This window comes from Pagrus pagrus (assembly GCF_965226575.1).
Source record: "Pagrus pagrus genome assembly, chromosome: 5".
NCBI classification, from domain to species: domain Eukaryota; kingdom Metazoa; phylum Chordata; class Actinopteri; order Spariformes; family Sparidae; genus Pagrus; species Pagrus pagrus.
Genome location: NC_140189.1, coordinates 34,493,128 through 34,514,914, shown reverse-complemented (window position 1 = coordinate 34,514,914; position 21,787 = coordinate 34,493,128). Strand labels below are relative to the sequence as shown.

General features: G+C 40.3%; 1 protein-coding gene across 6 annotated transcripts in view; it reads right to left on the bottom strand.

Moving 5' to 3' along the window:
- Positions 1 to 21,787, bottom strand: part of rapgef2b (Rap guanine nucleotide exchange factor 2b) — a 122,019-nt gene that overhangs the window by 75,562 nt on the left and 24,670 nt on the right. For all 6 annotated transcript variants that reach the window (XM_084353723.1, XM_084353721.1, XM_084353722.1 and 3 more), the window contains exons 2-3: positions 12,550 to 12,620; positions 8,878 to 8,934 (exon numbers count right to left, since the gene is read on the bottom strand). In XM_084353723.1, the coding sequence (XP_084209849.1) occupies positions 8,878 to 8,934; positions 12,550 to 12,620 (128 nt within the window). The remainder of the gene's footprint in view (positions 1 to 8,877; positions 8,935 to 12,549; positions 12,621 to 21,787) is intronic.

Below are 21,787 nucleotides of genomic sequence, written 5' to 3'. Positions count from 1 at the left end.
CAGTTACTCTTATAATTCTTTAAAGGATAAGCTCAGCCTTTTGGGCAAAATGCTCATTTTCTTTGTACTGAGACTTAGATGAGAGTATCCATCCCACTCTCATGTCTCTACAGAGAATATAAAGCTAAAGCCAACAGCAGATTAGCTTAGCTTGGGTACGAAGACTGGAAACAAGGGTAACAGCCAGCCTGTCTCTGTCCAAAGGCAGCAATTTCCAGCTTGCAGCACCTCTGAAGCTCATAATTATATATCTTGTTTGTTTCATCTGTACAGAAACCAAGGTTTAATACGAGTGTAAAACCTTTCAACATGGTATTTTTGCACTTCTGTTGTTCTATGGATTAAACAGACAAGATGCTAAGCTAATTGGCTGCTAGCTACAGCACCAAATTTCCCGCACAGACATGAGTGGTAGTCCGGGCAAGAAAGCAAAAAACGTTACACTATTTGTGGAAAAGGAACAAAACAAATGAAACATTGGCTGCTTCATTATCAGTCTGCATCAGTTCAGGTATTACTGTTAAGCTTCACCAAGGGGTGTGAAAACCTGTAATTATCTTTGCTATGAATGCACTACATCAACTGGAGACTCAACTGGATGTGTCTCTGTGTGAAGCCTGCATCTGTGTGTTTACAGCTGGCGCTTTGAAACGCCGCCTCATCACGGGGAAAGAACGTCTGCTCATCAAGCTGAAATCAAACCTTGTACTTGAAGGTGCTTTGGTGTTAATAAGGCAGCAGCTTAAGTGATTATCACTGAACATTTTCACCTGGTCTGAGTGAGACTCTTTAATTGAAACCAGAGGGGAAAGAAAATCAATGCAGACATCAGCAAGGTGGGACTGGTTTCTGCTTACAGAAATGTAAAGGATGGGTGCACTTATTACACACCCGCCCCCACACAGACACATATATTCACACCAAGCGTCAGTGCTGACCGAGATTTTTTTTCTAATTACTGAGAACAAAGTCTCGCCCCTCCTTCCGCCTCTTCCTCATCCTCCTCCTCACCACACTTTCCTTGCAGAGCTAATGAGGATGCAGACAGCACACCCTACTGACACGGTGCAAAATCTCCCTCGCTCCCTCCAACAGTCTCCTTTTCCCCTACTGATCTCTACCCGCCTCCCTTCAGGCTCCTTCCATCCTTTTATGGTTCCTCCTCGCATTCAGAGATGACACGAATGAAATGCTCAATTATTAATTGCTGGCACGCAGATGCACCGAACGAGGGGAGAACCTCTCACGGCTGAGAGAGAGGAGGCGGAGGGGGAGAAGATACAACACCAAAAAGTAGGAGATAGGAGACTCTTATGCGCCACGACAGCTTGACTGAACTGGGTCACTCGTACTGGAAGCGATCGTCAAATGCTAAACATCATCCACCAAACCCCTCTCGGGAAGCCTTGAACAGGGTTATACGAGTGCCATGGAGGCGCTGGTAGGAGGTAAAATGATGCGGGAAGGGTGATTATAGCATCAAGACCTTCAGGAAATCTACTTTTACGAATTCCAAGAATGAAATGCCCCTTTTGAAAATGTGAAACTGAGTCACATTTGCCTGTCAAAAAATTGCTAAGTAGGTTCAGACATTCACTCTAAATTGTACTTCAATTTTTTAACAGGATATAACACTGTGCCTCTGGGTCTGGACTGACAGGACGGTCGTCTTTCAACACAACAGAGGTACAGTATGTCTGACAGGCACATTCTGTGGCCCTACATAAACAAGCAAATGAAATCATGACTATCTTAATTGTTGTGATGTTTTCACCCCGAGGCTCCGGGGACATTATGAAATAGAGCATTCAAACTGCTTTTGCAATCCTCCAATTGTCCTAAAAGCAAAGTTGTTTTTCCAAAAATTAAAGCTAAAAAAAGCTCAGGGGCGTGAGAGGCACAGTTTGAATACAATGAAATATTTCTGACCAGCAGATTTTGCACAACACCAACATATTGTGTCATGAGCTTCCTTTGTCTCACAAACATGTTGTGTTGTATCATCAACATCAAGCCGCCATGTTCAAATACTTTAATTTGAACTGATTTTAACCTGGACTTTATTGAACACAATGGATTATATGAAAGTGGAAACAATAATTTCAAGGAAAAAGATGTTACTCTTGACAGTCATTAGCTGATTACCTTCACCGAGGAGGTTACGTTTTCACCCGAGTCAGTTTCGTTTGTTGGTTGGTTTGTTTGTCAGGAGGCTCACACAAAAATTACTGAACAGATTTCCACAAAACTTGGATGGAGGATGGGTCTCGGCCCAGAATAGACCCCATTAACTTTGCTTTTTTCAATATTTTTGTCAATTTTTCAGGGAACAATTCATAGCTTGATGACAAAATGCGGTGCATTTGGGTGTATCTAAGAAAAGAGTACAACAGGTGACTTGGTGGAGGTTTGTGCACTCACTGTCTCACTCTAGTTAATTCATGTGACAATGAATACACTGAAAATCAGCCTCAGACCAGTTTGTGATCATATTTGTGTTTTCATTATCTTAATAAACACAAAATATGTCAATATATATAGTTTTTACTTTTTACTAGATCATGTTTCTATTTATTCCACAAACTTTCTACCACCCAGTGAACACGTATCCCTTGTTGGTAATCACGGTTCTGATAGACGGGAGTAGTAAGGTCCGGAGCACATGGTCACAGTAAGATCTGCTCTTATCAAAAAGCTCCAACTCTGACTGTGTGCTCCGGACCACATCGCTCCAGATAAACATTATGGTATTTCTGTCATTTTTACTGAATTTCATGTGCCGCCATTCCAGATACTTGTCAAATGACTAATGACTCCAAGAGAAAACACGCCATACTGCATGTACTGGAATGTATAATTATGTAAGCTAGCTGGTCGTTGGGATGTGATGAGTTATTCAGCTCCTTCTTCCACTGAGTTTCCTCGTGTGGCCTGCTGTGACGTGGTTTCTGAGGGGGAGCAGTTTCACGGTGTCACAGAGATCAGGAGGTGCATGAGGGGGACCGTTTTCCAACAGCTGCACTGAAGCGTCACTCACACTGAACCTCCTTTGTTAAAAAGGTTAAACTATCACAGTGTACAACAGTGTTCTTCTGTAGTATCGTCATGATACATTATGACCAATATTAACTATTTATAAATGGCAAACAAGGAAGGAAACAACTGTTTGCGGGTTGCCACACCTAACTGTCGCAGTGCTGGTTGTAAAATAAGTGTTTTGTTTTCCTCTCCTGGCAACACTTGGGTCGAGCAGTTTTTGGTAAACTGAGATTCACTGTTGACACTGTTGCCATGCACTCAGCTGTTTGATTTGGGCTGATTCAGTCCACAGTCCAGAGACAGACGCTTCTTCCTCTTTTTAATAATTTCAATCAAAATGTATAGCTCTCTGACTGTGAGGGTGAAATGGGATGTCAGTATGACGGTCACACAGGGTGGAAAAATCAGACGTGTGTAGAAGGCAGACTTCAGTTTTCATGACAACAAATAAAGAAAGGAAAGTGGCATCATGGCTTGACTTTCACATTCACCATGACACTATATCAATACTGTATTGTAATCGAGATATGAGATTATATATGGTCTTAGACTTATTTTAGGATATTCTAATATCACGATAGGAGATGATCTTTCTGTGGTTTTAAAGACTGCATCCCAGAAGAGTGATGACATTTCCTGAACTTACAAGACTGTTTTACTAAATTACCCATTTCATCATTATATCCTCTTTACTGATGATTATTTATCAAAAATCTAACTGTTTTGATATTTTTTTTGTATACAAGCATAGACATCCCTACCATACTGTCTCAAAATTAAAATCAAGGTATTTGGTCAAAAACATCATGTAATTTGATTCTGTCACCAGCCGTAGCATTTATGAAGCATTAATGTTGAATGATTTAATTATTGCCCTTTAAATTATTTAGCCACGACAATTAAGGCTTTTTAATAATTCCTTCCTCGTTTCAGGATATGTTCTCTGCTGGGTGCCTGGACTGCCTGTGGAATCTGCTTTTGAGGAGATTTCAAAATATCGAGATATATATTGTGTATCCAGATATAACCTAAAGACACGTTCATCTAGCCCTATTCATGTGAAAACAAAAAACCCTAATTAACCTGATAATTATTAGTCAATGACAGTCAAAAATGTTTTGAAAAAGTCCAACGTGACGTCTCCAAATGTCTAGTTTGAACAGATATTCAGTCTACTGTCATAGAAGAATTTAGACGAATCTGTGATTGTTAATTCTTGTAAAGGAAGGTCATACGAGTGACTAATCAATTAATAGTCTAATGTTTTAGCTGTAATTAATTGGAATACTTACAGTTTGGGCTCTAATGGCCGAAGTTCAAAGTTCACAAAAACACAAGACTCCCAAAAAGGCTGATCCTGCTCCTCGACCAGAAAACAGCAACGCGCCAATCCATTGAAAAACCATAAGCATTGGATTTTCAGCTGGACCACACAGACCAGAGAGAGTCAGAGGTCGAGGGTTGCATTGAAAAAAAGGTTAAAGGCCGACCAGAAGCTGCTAGTGCTCTTCACCAGCCACTGCAAAAAAGTGCCAGGTCAGCCTCCGTCTCAGGAGGGCTTTAGCACTGTAATCTCTGGATGGTAAATCCTGAGAGGTTCAGGCGCTCACAGTATGGGATGTTTTCATGAGATATTGAGTGTGACTGTGTGACTGTGTGTGTGTGTGTGTGTGTGTGTGTGTGTGTGTGTGTGTGTGTGACTGTGTGTGTGTGTGTGCGCACTCTAGCGATCTAGAGCCCCAGGCAGGAAAAATGAGTACTTTTATTACTATTACCGTTTTCCTCCTCACATTACTCCTGGACTGCCAACTGTTCAGGGTAGTCAGAGAGAGATTGTGAGTGTTCGGGTCATTAACTAGGTCATTTGTGTAACTCGGTAACTCTTTTATGCAACATTAAGGGTGTTTGTAGAAAAAGAAAAAAATATATATAAATATCAGCCAATGTAACATGTTCTTCTGGATGTCAACTTCTCTTAAATCAAGGGAGAAATGTCCAGAAGAAAAATGGCTACAAAACAGTGACATTATGTTCCAGTATACGAAGAAGGGGCCAAAATATTTGCAGCTTAGGAAAAGAAAAACGTTGTTTTGATGTCTTCGAGGAAGTGTTACAGTTTAGTGAAAGATCTTTGGAGCTTTTCAAAAGATAAAACAATCACCAATAAAATTTTGCAGCAGACCAACTGGTTAGTCGATTAACATACTGTACATTTTAAGCATGTGATTGTGATTTGTGATAGAAAACTGAATATATTTGGGTTTTGGACTGTTGGTTGAACAGCAAGGTGATTTGGAGACCCCAAATTCGGCTAAAGGAAGTTATGAGTTTTTAAACTATTTTCTGATATTTTATGGACCAAAATATGAAGCAGTTACTCAAGAAAAGAATCGCCAAATTAATCAAAAAGGTAAATAATCATTTGTTGCAGCGCTAACAAAAATGTTTGGTGGTTCTAGTTTGGTGATCACATTTCATTAAAATCATCAAAGATTATTTCCTGTGTTTCCAACAGCACCTGGTGAAGTCCCAACACTGGTTTGTTACTCACTGATACGGAGGATTTGTTTTAAAATATCACAAGTTCAGTTTTTAAATGACACCCAGTGTTATCAGATGGGATTATCCATTAAAGGTTTCTCAACTTAACTACAAGAAAATGTGCTATATCCTTCATACAGTATACCATATAGCTTTTGATACGTCATCACATATATCCAATAGAATTTCATCGTCGCCCAGTAATCACATCCTCAATCCTCCGGTTCTCCTCCAGTCACTTCCAGGACTGAGCACATGGGTCAGGCTATATGACAAGACATACGCCCTACAAATACAAATGTCCATTTAAATGTTAAGACACAGTTACTCCGACTGAAAACATACATTTCCTTCTAACAAAAGTCACTGTAGCTCTGCTTGAAGCATCTTTAATGCCTTTAAGGGACTGAATCATCTTTACAGCCGCTTGAGATATGTCTCAATGCGCAGGCCATACAATTTTTACAACTTAATAGAGATACTATCACAATTAAATTCCCCCATTGACTTTAAGAGCCCTTGTTCCGCGGCATATCATTGCCATTGTTATAAACAGACCAGGAAATGAAGACGGGCTGTTAAAAGCTTGTATTTTCACAAGAGAAGTTGATTAAGATCTGGCAGAGGAGGAAAGTCAATCTAATCTGCTGCTGTTTAACACCCGGCTCTTATCAGGGAGAGAGAGCAGTGGCAGACTTTTATAGGCTCACACATGCATGAACACAAACACGTGTACACATATACAGAAAAGCATGCAAACACTTGAAACGATGCCTCGATGCTTGTGCTAATTAAATGAACCAGAGCCACAATAACCTGCTGTGTTTTGATGCTTTAGCCTGGAGGTAAATTAAGAAAAGGACAGACAGTTTTACTCTCCTCTACTCTTAAACATCTTTTATATAGGAAGCACATTTATGATGCAGGTCTACTTAATGCACGCTCCTCCTGCACTGGACCCATTCATGTGAGGCAGCCGTCACAGATTGATCTGTGGTCGTCACTGCTGGCAGAGACTCCAGTCTGCAGCGCAGATCAATACACTACACTGATAAACCGGAGAATTACACTGAATCACATTACATTATTACCAATCACCAAATAACATTAGTGTTTTAGTTTAATTTATCTCCTCCTGTTAGTGCACACGCCTTCTCTCTCATTGGCATGTTTTCTATCTCTGTTGCTGTACAGCTCTCATTCATGGAAGCAGATAAAACGATGTTTACACATCAATATAATTAAATTAATTTTAATCTCAATCATGTTTCTCTGTGGCAACACATGTTAAGGAACACTTTCATGCCAAAGTCCAACAGCGTCCGAGTCGTGAGGAAGTGTAAACTGATGCACCTTTGACCCATGACGGTCCAAATGGGTTATTAAGACTCCCTCAGCGGTCTACACCTGAAAATACTGTTTACATGTAAAAAAATATGTCCACACTGACACAATAAACAAAACAGGTTAATAGTTAACACTATTGTCTAGCCAGCTGTATTAAAAATGACTGATTAGGTCAGAGGCGACAGAAAGTTGGCTTTCTTACTTTACTAATGCTCACACTGCAAGACAGCTTTCAATGACTGTATAAAAGATGGATGGAGATGGTGCCTTAAACCTGCGTTCGACTCTACTGGTCACAACACTAAGCCCGATTTCTATGTAAGCTTATGAGAAAATGACCTTCGCACTCAATTTATTACCTCAGTAATCAGTTTCCTGATGAGTTTATGGTCTCAGTCGCTAGTTTCAAGTCATCTTCAATAAAATATGATGGTCCCATTTATAGTAAAATATAAGATGAAGTGAGGTATGCTTTAGAGCGTGGCTACCACAGCTAAATCAGATCCAATCAGCATATCCTGCCCAGCTCCACTATCTGGTCAGAGTGATACCAAACTCGAGGCTTCAAAACGATAGTCCTCAAACCACTGGGTGGCATTGAGGTGGGTTTACACTTTACATCATAGATTTCCAAGAGGTTTATTTTTGCTTCCACAGTAAAACCCATCTTCATGTATGAGAAACACAAACTCAATGTGTGCAGAAGCCAGAACTGAGAGAAAAACGATGCATTTTTAAAGATTTAATCATTTTATAATGTTGACATATTCTAAAAACTACTAAAAATGCAAAGTGAAAATCTTATCTATAGGCTAGGCTTTAAGTGTGTGTGTGTGTGTGTGTGTGTGTGTGTGTGTGTGTGTGTGTGTGTGTGTGTGGAGACCTGAGGGAATCTTGCTGAAACTGAAGTCTATTATGCGACCACAGCTTAATCTGCATTCCTATTGTTTAATCAGCTCCCACACCACCGAGTGGGCTTCTAATGAGGTGTTGACTCTTCCCCGACATCCCCCAACGCACACACAGACCCACGCACACACACGTAGACCCACACACACACACACACACACACACACACACACACACACACACACACACACACACACACACACACACACACACACACACACACACACACACACACACACACACACACACACACACAAACCTACACAGGGGATCAGGAGGCAGAGAAGGGACAAAGCGTCCTCTCTGTAGCCCCTCGAGAGGCTGATAGAGTTAATTAACGGTCTTAATTCTCACCATGGGTGTTCGGGAGACGTCAACATGTGACAGCAGTCAAACACTGCGTGTGCTCTCTGCTTATTACAGTTGTGGCAGCCTTTCAAAAAGGGTCCAAACACACTCAGAGCTGTCAGGAAGCTGTCAATACATCTTTACCATCATGTTGACCCTCCACAGCACCCAGCTGAAAGGAGGAAGCATACAGCATTACCGCTAGTGACTGGCCAGCCGTCTCCCCTTTGAAGGAAATGCTTTTAGGAGCTATTAGAGCTACAGTTTTTCTTCGTCACTTCAATGCACACTGACTTAATACTGAATCAAGCTGAAATTAGACTGGAAATCCCTTCTAGCTTCTTTGTTTTGAGCAGTGCTGTAGAGAGGTTTTGTGTGACAGTGAAAAACACACACAGGCCGAAATAAAGGCTTCATCTGACTGCCTCTGTGCTTTATGGACATTTGTTTTCATTTTGGTCAACCAGGTCGCTCCGTTGAGTGGACCCGGTGTGCTTCAGCTCATCAATAACCCTTAGTAACGGCCCGGCGTGTGTTTTGATCACACACACAATTGAAATATTGTCACATCGGCTGCCCCTGTTTTTTTTTTGTGATCGTACTCTGGTAGAGATATTTTGACCAAATATCATCAATATCCATCTACACACGGAGGTTCACGCCCATGCAGTTAAAAGACATTGTGGTACTTACTAGTATAGCACTTCATTGGCCTCATGTCTCTCGTAACGCACCGTCTCACACATTATCCTGCAGGGACAGAGAAGAGAGGGAGGGGAGAGTCAGAGTCAGTAAACAAGAAGAGGAAATAACTTTGGCTGGTTAGCAATGTTTTGAAAACAGAAAATAGGTACAGATCGACTTAAAAAGGGTGTAGCTTCACATACTAAATCCTTTTAATTTCAACTCTTGATCCTACTACATAATTAAACATAATCTTGGGATTTTTGAGTCATTTTAAGATCAAATATCTTTTTTTTTTTTGGCAGACCGACATCTAGTGATTCTCCACATTATCAGAGAGACTTTCAGCCACCATCAGTGTGAGGCCGGGACCGTGTCGCTGATGAGAACTAAAACTGTGTTATAACGTATCGTAAATGTGGAGAATAACAACTTCCGTCTGTACGTCCACTGAAACTTCTGAAAGAGGGGAAGTCATTTGTTCTGCCTCTTCTGTTTCTCCTGGTTATAATTTGAGTTTGTTACACAGGAGCCTTTGAACTTTGATTGCAAAGGACCAACACCAAAATCGGACATTTACTGCTTAAGTTTCAGATACATGTTCCTACTTTCAACTGTCTACATCCCACTATGGCTAAGTGCAATATGCAGATCGCAAGAAGCTGCAATATTTTGATAAAGTTAAACTGTGTGGCAAAACAGCATAATGATAAAGTTAGAGATGGACTACAACTCTCGTTCTTCAGATGTATGAAAACAAGTATCACATCATCTGGATTTTAAAAGTTCTGTTAGTGAAAATGAAAAATGATGGTATACACTAATCCCAGGGTCAGATCTCTGCTGGCTTTCTTTGAGATGTTCCTTATAAAATGTGGTGAGACTGCTTCATGTTTTCATGTCCCTACACTGCAGAATAAACTCCCTCATTAGCTTTTCTTCATCATGTTTAATAAGAAATGGAAGACTTGTCGTTTTAATCTGGCTTTTCTGTGGGAGAATCTTACATCATCAGCTATTAAGCTTTTCATTTCCCCTTATATCATCTTGTTTTCTATTTGTTATATTGTTTTTGTTTCATTTTTAATCCATTGTCACTTTAATGGTTTGTTGTGTATGACAGCGCTGATGAAAGAATGGGACACAGTTACTCAACTGCACAATGAGAGATGTTTTTAAAGGAAGTTTTCAGATTTTAACAATTAACGTTTGTGCATCACAAAATTGTTTGTGCCTCTGCTCCCAAAGCCAGTGTCATTTATCAAGGTCAGATGCATATTTAGAGAGTGAAGGTTTAACCAAATGATGGAGCTTACTGCGGCGGGACTAGTTTCTCTCCCTAAATTAAGACTCACTTTGTGCTCCCACTGCTCCCATTAGTGAATTTAAGCTCTACTGTCCTTAAGTTAAGTAGTGTTTAAAAAATAATTTGAAAGCACTTTCATGATTCAACCAAGGATTTAACTTTATTTTTTATTTTTTTCAATAAATTCTTTTGTAAGGGTAAATAATGGGTCACATTTTTTCAAATCTCTGATTTTGGAAAGAAACATGTTTTTTTCCAAACATAAAGTGTGAAAAAGTCATCCACATCAGGCTTTCCCCGGGACGCCTCCAGAGAAGACAAGTGTGCGTCAACATTACAGACAGGCAGCTATAGTAAACAGTAGCTAGCTGATCACAACACAAAAGACTTCAAAAATAGCCGGGGGCGGCCGGCGTGTTGCAGCCCCAATTGCACAACGACCGAAAAAACAATCCTGGCTCTAGAAAACAAGTCGCTGTGAAAAAGAAGAAGAAAAACAACACATTCCTCCCAGATGAAATGAAAAGAACTATAACATAATCCCATAGTAAGTGGGATGTCTGGACGCCTGGGAGACTTTTCTGTTGTGTTTTTTTTAAGTTGGGAAAAGCAAAGTTGGCAGGAGCGGTGGTTTGGTCTGTGGGACCACGGGGACATTCCTCGGGATCCAAACAGGGAGGAGGCCGAAGGGTTACTGTGGGGCGGGAGGCCTCCGAGGGGTCACACAGTGGAATGTTCCAGCTCACGGGTCATGTACTGCTACATTGTTCCGTCGCCAGTATAATCCACATGTATGCACACAAGGCATGCTGGGAACAGACTTCTGACGTGCCGTGTTTGGAAAGTCTCTGCCAGACAGAAGAGACTGGAAGGATAACGTGGTGACAGGAGAGCAAAAGGCAATATCATGTATGGAGACCGGGACAGCACAGTCACATCTGGCTGGTATGGTCCACTTTGAGATTTTTATGTACAGACACCTTTATTTCAAAAATACTCCACCAATTTGGCATTGCACGTCTATAAAACGGTCTGATTCATGATGAACAGTTTAAATAAAGTATAAAAATTGCTCCCTTTTGAGCCGAGAGATGCTTTTATATAACTTTAAACCCTTTCACACACACACATTAAAAAAACACACTAAAACCTGATAACATCTGGTTTTTGTCTTCAGTGGGAAAAGAGTACAATCTGTATTCACTTCCTGTTTTAAATGACTCCAATAGCATAAAACCCGGGTGGCCCTGCCAATTTTTCGTCCCTTTTCCGATGTGATGCTCTGATGAACGCTGAATGACACTGCGGCGTGAATAGTTTTCAATCAGTCTTCATTTAAGCAGCGCTCGAACATCCTTCAGTCGGTGCTGAGTTTAAAAGAGGGACTGAAGTTAAAGAAATGAAGAAGTAACCACCGTATCATTGTGACTGGCCTCCACGCTGCTCTCTACCCTGTTTTCCAGCACGTCCGTGACGTTTATCATGACATATAGAGTCATTCACCTGTTTTTAGCTGGTTTGTTTTTTTGGTGTGAAACTTGTCTCTCTTTACATCTGTAAAAGTACCCCCCAACACCTGTAAACAGACTTTGATGTGTAAAATTGGAGGACTTCCCCTTTAACAGCATTTGATCTGAGGGCACGTGTTAATTTGTTCACATGTCAAATTCCCTGATATAACAATAGAGCCTTTTGAAAAATTCCTGGCTAAATTAAAACCTCCCTGTTAATGCCAATCCATAAATTAGAAAAAAACCCTGCTTCCAACAACTTTTGGAGAATTTTAAAGGAGCAAATACTGAAAAATATGAGCTTACTGCTGGGATTGTGGGGTCAGATATGGTTTAATATTATTCATTTGACTTAAAACCAAAATAAATCCCTCTTTCAGAACAGTTGCAGGTTGTTACATTTCATATCATGTTAATGTGTACACACTTACACAAACCAACAGATGTTATCGCTTTATCTAGAAAAGCGATAAGCTCAACAAGTACTAAAAAACTGACAAATAATCATGCTTTAAATTCTGTCTTAGACTTTTTACACCAATCTGGAAAATGTAAGTTTATATGTACCAGTCACAGTTACAGCCAAATTTCAGTCACTTTGATTTTTCACAGGCAGATTTGCTTTTCGGGCAGTAAAACAATGAGTGGTTGTAATGCAGACTGGCTGCTGTATTAAAAGCCCAGACCCATTTCTCCAGCGTTTGGCTGGCTCGGTGTTAATTTTCCAGCCCTCACTACAACCGTTGTGAAGCAGACACTGAAGAATTGTCACTGGGTTTTAATTAGCATCTGAAATTCATGTGATTGGAATATCAAGCTCTTAGTTATGTTAATTAAGTAACAAGAATGTGTGCAAACACTGACCTCAGCTGGTGCTCTCGCAGGTTGGACAAGGCCTCCATCCCATGGAGATAAGAGTAGACGATCTCCAGGTCCTGTGGAACAGATGAGACGTGCTGTTAGATGCAGGAACTTTAAAGATGATAAATATTCTTTATTTAAACAATGTATAAAATGACCATGTTATAACTGAATTTCAAGTTTCCCTCAGTTCGACGGAGTCTTACAGCCACTTTTATCTCGTCTTGGTCTTATGGCCCACGACTGTTACTGTAACTGTTCAGATTCACTCTAACAGCTCTCATCAACCTCTTTCCAGCCGCAGCAGGCAGCTGTTTTCAGTGAACGACCTCTGATAAAGCCACTGTGCACTCCCTTCTGCCAAATGGCAGACAGATAAAGTTGGCGACTGGCTGGTGGAGCATTCAGCAGCTAAGGAGACAAATATTTTGGAAATAGGAAAACTGCTCGCCAACAATTCCTCCACATCAACTTTATAAGAAGACTATATGTTATATGCATGTTTACTTCTTGGTGCAATGCCACCAGGCGGCCAAAAATATGAGTTAGACCTCATTCAAACCAAATCAGGGGTTGCTTTAAAAAAAAGACAGTCCTTCCAATAATTTTGAATATGCACAGTGCGTTCAGGCTGTAGTGAAAAGTTTATACAGGATCAACCTTTGGAGAAATACAACCAAACAGAACTGGCTGGTCAAAAGATAACTTGCATTATTTATTACTTTTACATGGCACCAAATGAAGAAAATCTGCAAATACTCAAATTTGTGAGCCTGAAACTACTGAAGATGTTCCTAAATAAATGATTTAAAGATCGACTGATTATCAGAATTGCCAACTCATTTTCATTCAAACAAACTATCTGCTTCATTCAATAATCGTTTCACCACGCCTACTCCATCCCTATGAGCAAAAAGTGTCAACAGAAACACCCTCAAACAGCCGAGTAGTGATTATGTAGTCGCACTGACGCTGAAAATACTGATCACTCATTCTGCTGTGGACAAACTGGCTACACATACAACAGAAAACCTTTTACAGAGACAGTGACATTGATTTGTGCCACTGAGCACTGGAATAGAACGCAATAAAGCGAAAAAAATAAAAATAAAGGAAGTACACTGCACAACTATGAACTCCCCATTCAATTACTTCATCAAGTGACCCAGTGAGCTGCTCTCAGATTGTTTGGCGTGAATCCAAACCAGAGGTGAAACAAAGTGGCCCTCTCTGAGAGCTGGCAGCCAGCACAGCTCCTCCACTGTCTATCTGTGCACACTGGGGCACTGACGCTGTGTGTGTGTGTGTGTGTGTGTGTGTGTGTGTGTGTGTGTGTGTGTGTGTGTGTGTGTGTGTGTTGCGGTGCTGGTTGCAGCTACTGGGATGCCTTTGTCGGCGGCAACTGGAGGTAGATGTGGCGACAGCGAAGCGGAGGGATAACAGAGACCCTGTGTGAGGACTCCAAACACACACATATGAAAGCGCACACAAAGGCCACCCTGTCTCTAGGTTATGTTTCAGAACTGCAATCATAAGCTTATTGAAGATGTTTATGAAATGTTGACCACAGAAGCTGAACAACACTTTGTTTGTGCTGGTTTGGTGTCCAAATGTCTGTCAGGAGAGGAGAACCGGCCAGAATCTCAGCAGTGTCAGGAGCCTTTCTATGGCTGATCCATGATGATTTAAGAAATCAAAAATAATAAACGGTCACGTTGGTAACACAACAACTACTTTGTTTCTGATGCAATATTCAATGCAAGACACTACCCACAATGTACAAACAAGGGTTGTGATGATATATCGGTGCTGATGATAACTGTGATACTAAAAAAAGAAAATTTGATGTGTTAATAATCCAGTGCACATGTTAGGCCTTGGATCTTCTGTTTGTCAGTTCATCTTGTTGCCTTTCGCTATTTATTTAGTGTTATCGTTCTTTGAGTCTGTAAACATGACTGTACAAACACCTGCTCTCCCTCCACTTCTCTACACTCGTAATGTATTTCCCAAAAAAGAGACAAAACAAACCGTAAGCTCAGTTAAAGATGGATTTGACTGACAGATTTTCTTTAGATATTGTGATCATATTACCTTATTTTTCATCACTTTTCTTTTTGTCTGTCCTTTGCTTTCATTTTCAGTCACTGTTCTCAAACCACTGTCTCTAGTGGCTGCTTGTCTCGGTCTGTTTTATTGCTGGTTTTTATGTCTGAGTGCTGTATCATGGATTGCATTGCCCAAAAGCCTAACCAGGGACAAGGACTGCAAATTGGCTGTGGTTAGAAGTCCTATATAGATTGTATCTGTTGCCTCTACATTAAATATAACAATGCCTTCACGTATTGTCCCTGTAAAATAAACTCATAAATAAATAAAACTGCTCTTGTGAGTTTATTTGGTCATAATAATCGAGTAGTGAATATCATGACAGCCCTAGTAGAAACTATAGTGCTTGACTTATGTGTGCAGGTGAGTCAAAGGCTGACTTAAGTGAATACAGTATTCTTGTTGTGATTCACGTGACCTTGGAGTAATAAAGCTCACAACATTTAAAAACCCAGCAGGCAAATAAGCAACACACTCCTTTAGTAAAAGTGTAGTTCTCACTGTTCTCACCACCTGACAGTAATAACCATGTAAATCTAATCATCAACAGAAATGTGACACATGACTGCAGTCTATGAATTCATGTCCGAACTGTGTTATGAAACTACAAGACTGGGTGTTGTCCCCTGAAGTCCTTTTATTTAATATTTGGGTTTGGCCTTTATGAAGCGGACACAAAGAAACGTGTCCTCGGGGCTGCCGGCCTGTTACATCACACTGTGTTATCCTCACTAACTGAATCCTTATGTTCAAAGTGTCTGTGGTCAGTGGAGCAGCATGCACAGGAGCTCAGGTACATACCGCCACCTACTGGGTAACTGAGGGACTACAGCATCTAATAACTGGGTGCATTTTAGATATTGAGCTGGAGTAAATACCACAACACAGTCACAACTAATGAGACACATTTCTACTGAACTGCAGACGCAATTTAAAATGTCAACCTCATTTATAGAAGGTTAAGAAATGGATGAAAACTAGAAGTCGGTAAGTAATTATCTGAATATAACCCTTCAGGTTTATATTGTGGGATGTATTTAACTCTGTGCAGGGTGGAGCTGAAATTATAAGCCAATTAACTGATTACATTATACACAGAACTAATTAACTGATAAAAATAAAATAATTACTGGTTCAGACTTCTCAAATGTGAAAATGTGTTGGTTTTGTCAACAGAATAAGCAATGTGAGTACATCAAAGTGGACCTTGTGAGATTGTGCAGGGTATTTTTCCCCATTTTCTGATATTTTATAGACCAAATGATTTATTGATTCATCAGGAAAATATCTAGCTGATTATTCTGTAATTTATTTAGTGGATTTATAAGATTTATAAAGTCTTCTTTTGTGCTACAAACAGTCATTACAGTATTTGAACTTTAGTAAACTTCATTGAAAGACTTGAAACACCTAAAACATTAAATACATTAAGTCCCCCTTTGGATGAAATATGATTACTTATATACTGGAGTGGAAAAGAGACAAAAGTAACAGCAACTTTGCACCAAATCTGTTATATTTCTGATTCATCAACGGCAACAGAAAGCACCTGCAACACCCTCATTTATGCAACTCTGTAACCACAAAGGTTCACATCCGGTTTCTACTGTAACCACACACCACCTGTCACTGACTACTGTGCTAAACAGAAAAGTGAACAAAGGAAGAATGAACAAACATCAAAAGGGACACAACAGGTAGAGAGTCACTACAAACACCTTCCTGTGACACAAAGATCAGTTTTGACCGTGTTGACTATGGAGTGAAGAACTTCACTTCTCAGGCACCAAGTATCCACTAATGCAGACAGAAGGTCACCACTAGGTGGCAGTGTTGCAGGTTTCTTTTCTCCCTCCACGGTGACATCACTGTGAATAAAACAGCGCCACTCAAAAGCCGCCTCACAGGGAGAAATATGCAAAACCATCAATTGTGGCTTTAGTCTCAAATATTTCAGATTGACTGTATGGAAAGAATGTAAAGGACCCCATCTTTTCCACTCGCGGGGCCCTACATTTTCCAGTCTCGTTTTCTTTCTTTTTCTCTGTCTGGTCTCCTTTTGGACGGAGCCAAACACAATCACCACAAAGTGCACAGAGAGGGGATACAGGACAGTTTCAGGACATGGGCAGAATCATTACATCTCAACAAAAACCATTTCAATTCCAACTAGTGTTTCAGTGCTTTTTCATTTTACTAAACAGAATTAGTTCAAGCAATTTAACATTAAAAAATAAAAGCTCTCACTGGCTTTCAGTTCAGAGATCAAAAGAAGATTTACTGTGTTCGATCTAATCTTTCAGCATCATTTTGGTGACGTGCATCACTTTCATTCACATCTTTAGCGTAAAGAAGAACCAGCAGTCTCACATAGAACAGAAACAGGAAGGAGATCAGGCCATGATGAGTAGTGGGTAGCTGTAAGTAGGACATGCTGATGAAAGCTGCATCCAGCCAGAATTCTGCTCATTGTGCCTGCTGAATAAAGACAAAGCTTGTTCTTTTTTTTTTTAAGTGCTGGCTTTTGGGCTTTTGGGGTGTAGCTCAAACTCTACACCATTAAACACCATCTAATCCCTCCTCCTTCCTTTTCCACAGTAATCCTTCCAGGAACACAGGTGGCCCCCACTGAAGGGAAAACAAACCAAGATGCTGTTCTTGATAAACCCTTGTCGATGCTTCAAAGCTGTTGTGCAAAATTCCCCCTGGCATTCCTTGCATACCAGTTACATACTGTCAATCGAACCTTCTTCTAACCTTCCCCAGTTATTTCCTTGATGCAACGCAATATGTCATCGCTTTACACCTTCAGTTGTAAGACAGATGGTAGCAGTGAAATGCAGCCAAACAAGTGGAGGCATTTCCTCTCCTGGATACAAATTAAACAATAGCGAGCCTTGTCTTCCCTGCTTGGGACACAAAACACACATGCACACCAAGACGCCCTCTATTTTCCACCCATTATGTTCAGGCCCAGAGGGAGGTGGTGCAGTGTCGGGCACGGTGCCAGCTTGTTGAGGGGCAAAGCATTCAGTGGGCAAAGGCAGGTCAAGGAAGTTGTGATGTGTTTCCTGCTTTGAGTTCATTGAGACTTTTACGAGAAAACAGATTCAGGCTGCGGCGAAGACAATTACAGTTTCACTTGAAACGATGTCGGTGTAAAAAGTCAGACTGGTGAAAAGAAGAACGCTGTTGGTTTTGTTCACGTGAACGATGACACAAGGAAACAGGTCAAGGAAATGATGAATTACATAATAAATTATACAACAGGGCTGCAAACATCAGTTTTTATTTATTTCTAGAGTTGTTGATTAATTTATTGCTACTTTTTAATACCGTGTTCAAAACAAAACGATATCTGCATTTGATAGTTTTGAAAGTATTGAAGTTATAAAATAAACAAGTCAACAATCAGATTATCAACTCAAGGCTGCACGGATATTAACATTAACACCCCGACCAAGGAGGTTTGTATTCACTAGAGTCTGTTTGATTGTTAGTTGGTTGGTTGGTCAGCAGGATTACACAAATAGAGGACGACCGAGAGGACGGATAGAAGCCATTAAGTTTTGGTGCAGATCTGGAAAAAGGGACGGATCCAGAATTTATTCTTACTTTCTTTAACATTGCGAGACAGGACATTTTTCAGGTGGTTGGTATCTATGACTGAGCACAATTTGATGCGGATCCAAATAAAAATGCAAATCTAGCCGATTTAAATATGATTCATTTGATACACCGGATTACATTTGATTGAATTAAAGGGGGCTGTTGGGCTTTGGCGGAGGTATGCGCTCTACTGAGTGCAATTCTATTTAATAATAATAATAATAATAATAATAATAATACATAGGTTTTATATAGCGCTTTTCTAGGTACCCAAAGACTCTTTACAAAAACACAAAACAAAAGGATACAAACAGACAATACATACATTCATACATACACATACACGGACTCAAACAAAGATAGATATACAGCAATACACAAAATAAAATAAATAAATTAAATTTAAAAAATGTGTTGGTGTGTGTTCACTGACCTTTTAGGTACCAGTACTGTGTGCAGGGTTGTCTGGGTTGGGGTTAAAAAAAATGTGTGTGTCTAGGACTTCGAGTATTGTTTTTGTATACACGTATTGCATAGAAGTGTAAAATGTTTATCACAACTTATGAAAACTACCACTTATCGTACTGTGTACATTTGCTTATCTGCAGGATTGTTCTAACATAAAAGTGTTGTTTAAACTATATATATATTTCAATCTACATACATTTTCATGTCGGTCAGGTCATAATAGTTAGTGAAATTATGCCTAATATTAAACATTTGGTAAGCTGAGAAAACCCTTCTGTTGTCATTCCTTTAAAGGTCATTGTCATTGATAATAATAATCATCATCATCATCATCATCATCATCATCATCATCTCATACTGATGCAACCCTATTTCCAAGAGCCACAAGTTGATCTCCTTAATTACTTGTTTGTCTGACCAGCAGTCAAAAAATCCCAACGAGTTTATAATTACATTTCTATGTACAAAATGAGCAAACATGACATCCAATAAGCCAGATAATGCATTTTTGTTTGATAAATTGATTAATTATGAAAACCGCTGCAAAAAGCTGAAGTATTTGTTTGGACTAATTCCACGGCCCTGGGTGACCCCACACTATACTTAGCAAATGTCTCTGCTTTTCTTATCTCTTAACACCACAGTGTCTGTTTGCCAGATAGCAGGCTTTCCTCGAGTCGGGCCCTTTCACTGCGGCACAAATGGTCAATCCATTTATTCATTTGGCCCTGGCTGAGAGCAGATAGCAGCTCTCTGCATGCATCTATCACCCACTGTAGACACACATCAAAGAAAGGGGCTAAAACCTTTCAGACACAATGAGTCACTGTGGGAGAGAAAAACAAAAGAGTCTCAGGTAGGGAGGTGAAGGACATGTCTGATGACCTCTATCTGATGGATGAGATATCTCAAGGAGTCTAGTTTAAAACAACAATCAGCTGTTTTTAACATCTGGTTTGATTGTGAATCTGCTGTCACAAACTACTGTGGATTTAAAGGAGTAGCAGCACCATCGACAGTAGATAGACTGATCTGATAATGTGTGTCCAGGGACTATTAAAGCAAACTGCAGGCGATGAGGTTATGCTTTCATTTAGTTTAGGAATGAGCGACTAAGTGTCATAAACCCATAAAAGCAGACGCATGGTGGCTGTTTCAGTGATACGCTGCCCTCACTGAGTCAGCCTGCAGAGTAAATCAATGATGGTGTCTCCTTTGTTGACAACATTAGCATCCACAGCTGTCTGCATGTGTGCATGCACGCCTCCTGGTTACTGTCGAGGAAATTGTTTGTTGCTTTCTGGCCAAACTACAAAACATGTTGATCTTTATTGAGCTTTGTTTCTTGAACGCACAGTCTGTCAAAGTGACATCTATATCTGTCTTGTTTGGACTAGTCAGTGGTATAAATCAAAATCATGGTTTTAAAACAATAAAAAATGTGGTTTAATGAACAACAACTATCATCATTACCTCCGCCAAGGACGTTATGCTTTCACCCAAGGTTTAGCGGATGGAGGATGGGTCTTGGTCCAGAATAGACCCCATTAACTTCTGGTACAGATCTGGATAAAAAGACCGATCCAAGAATGTTTTCTATCTTTCTATAACACTGTGAGAACATTTCTCTTCACTTCTCAAGGAACAGCGAACTCATCTGGATGGTGTGTTTAGTAGATATTTGTAGTACGATCCTAACAAAAATCCAGATCTTATGAATTTAAATACAGGCTTGATTAAATTCAAAAAAGGCTCTATTAAGTTAAATTCTTGTCTATTAATGGATTTTGATGAATCGTGTGGTCTTTAAAATGCAGAAAAGGAGTGAAAAGTTCCCATCACCATCATTTTCCCTCCAGTCTGTCTGCCAACTCTACTGCTATTCTTATCAAGCCAACAGAGAGAGGAACAGAAAGGCAGAGAGAGTGGAGAGAAACCAGGGTGGCCGCCTACTGTGAGGCATATGTACTTCTGTCGGCACTGCCAGGAAACTTGTAAAGAACTTGTCTGAATGAGTTTTCACACTGAGTAACATCTCACTGGCAAACTGTGGCAAATTTTGTCGGTTCCTTCTGTCCATGGTGGCGGTCAGAGGAGCAGGCCTGTGCTCTGACGACTGTTGTTACAATTATGACAAACTGCAGACCGTGACGCGCTTTCTGCAACATTTTGGGTCTTCACGAGCTAAAAAAACGTTCCATTGTCTGAAACTAAATGACAACTGGACGGTGGAAAAGGAGTGAACAAAAAGTCATAAAAATGTCAAACAAAGTTTGAAAATAATGCAATTAAACATCACGTCACAACTGCAGTATTTCCAGTTTGCTAGGAGCTGCATTCAAGAGACAAGCTGCATCTTCCTACCAGTCGGCTCATTACTGCATCCTCGTCTAAGATGCTTACGCCCTTGATCCCTGGCAGTCAAAGAAGGAATGGCCGTTCTAATCACGGCACTTTGCGCGGGGAGGATTTGTTGTCGTTCTGTTTCGGAAAATAGCTGTGAAAAGCACAAATTAATCCCCCGCGACTGGGGAGAGAGGACGACCTAGTTTTACAACAATTGCTCACTTGTCACTGCGGGCTGAGCTTTTAACTCCGTACCTTCACCCTCTGAACTTTACTGCAGCGCCGCTCCAAGGTTGGAATCAAACAATGAGGACGTGCTGTGCAAAAAAACAGCTCATTAGGGTGACATAACAATGATTAAAGTTACCAAATGCTAATGTATGTTTGCAAACAGGTCTGATTTCCATTATTCAGCAAAAAATGAGATCCTAACGTCTCTGAATCTTTTCCATTTAGAGGCAAATTGCAACATATTTATATTTAAACAAATGCTGCTTCCTGTAATTAATGTATTTATCCATTCGTTTTCGTGCTGCTCCAAACCACGTCATGATCCAGAACATTCCCTTTTGAAGTTTTGACCTTTTCCAGGTTTGCCTGTCTGCACCAGCGACCCCTCATTCAGTGATGCCCCGGTATTCCTGGATCCTGTTACCGTGACAGCGTTGGGGCCGTCTTGTGTGTCAGTCCGGGGTGAGGCTTGCATTCC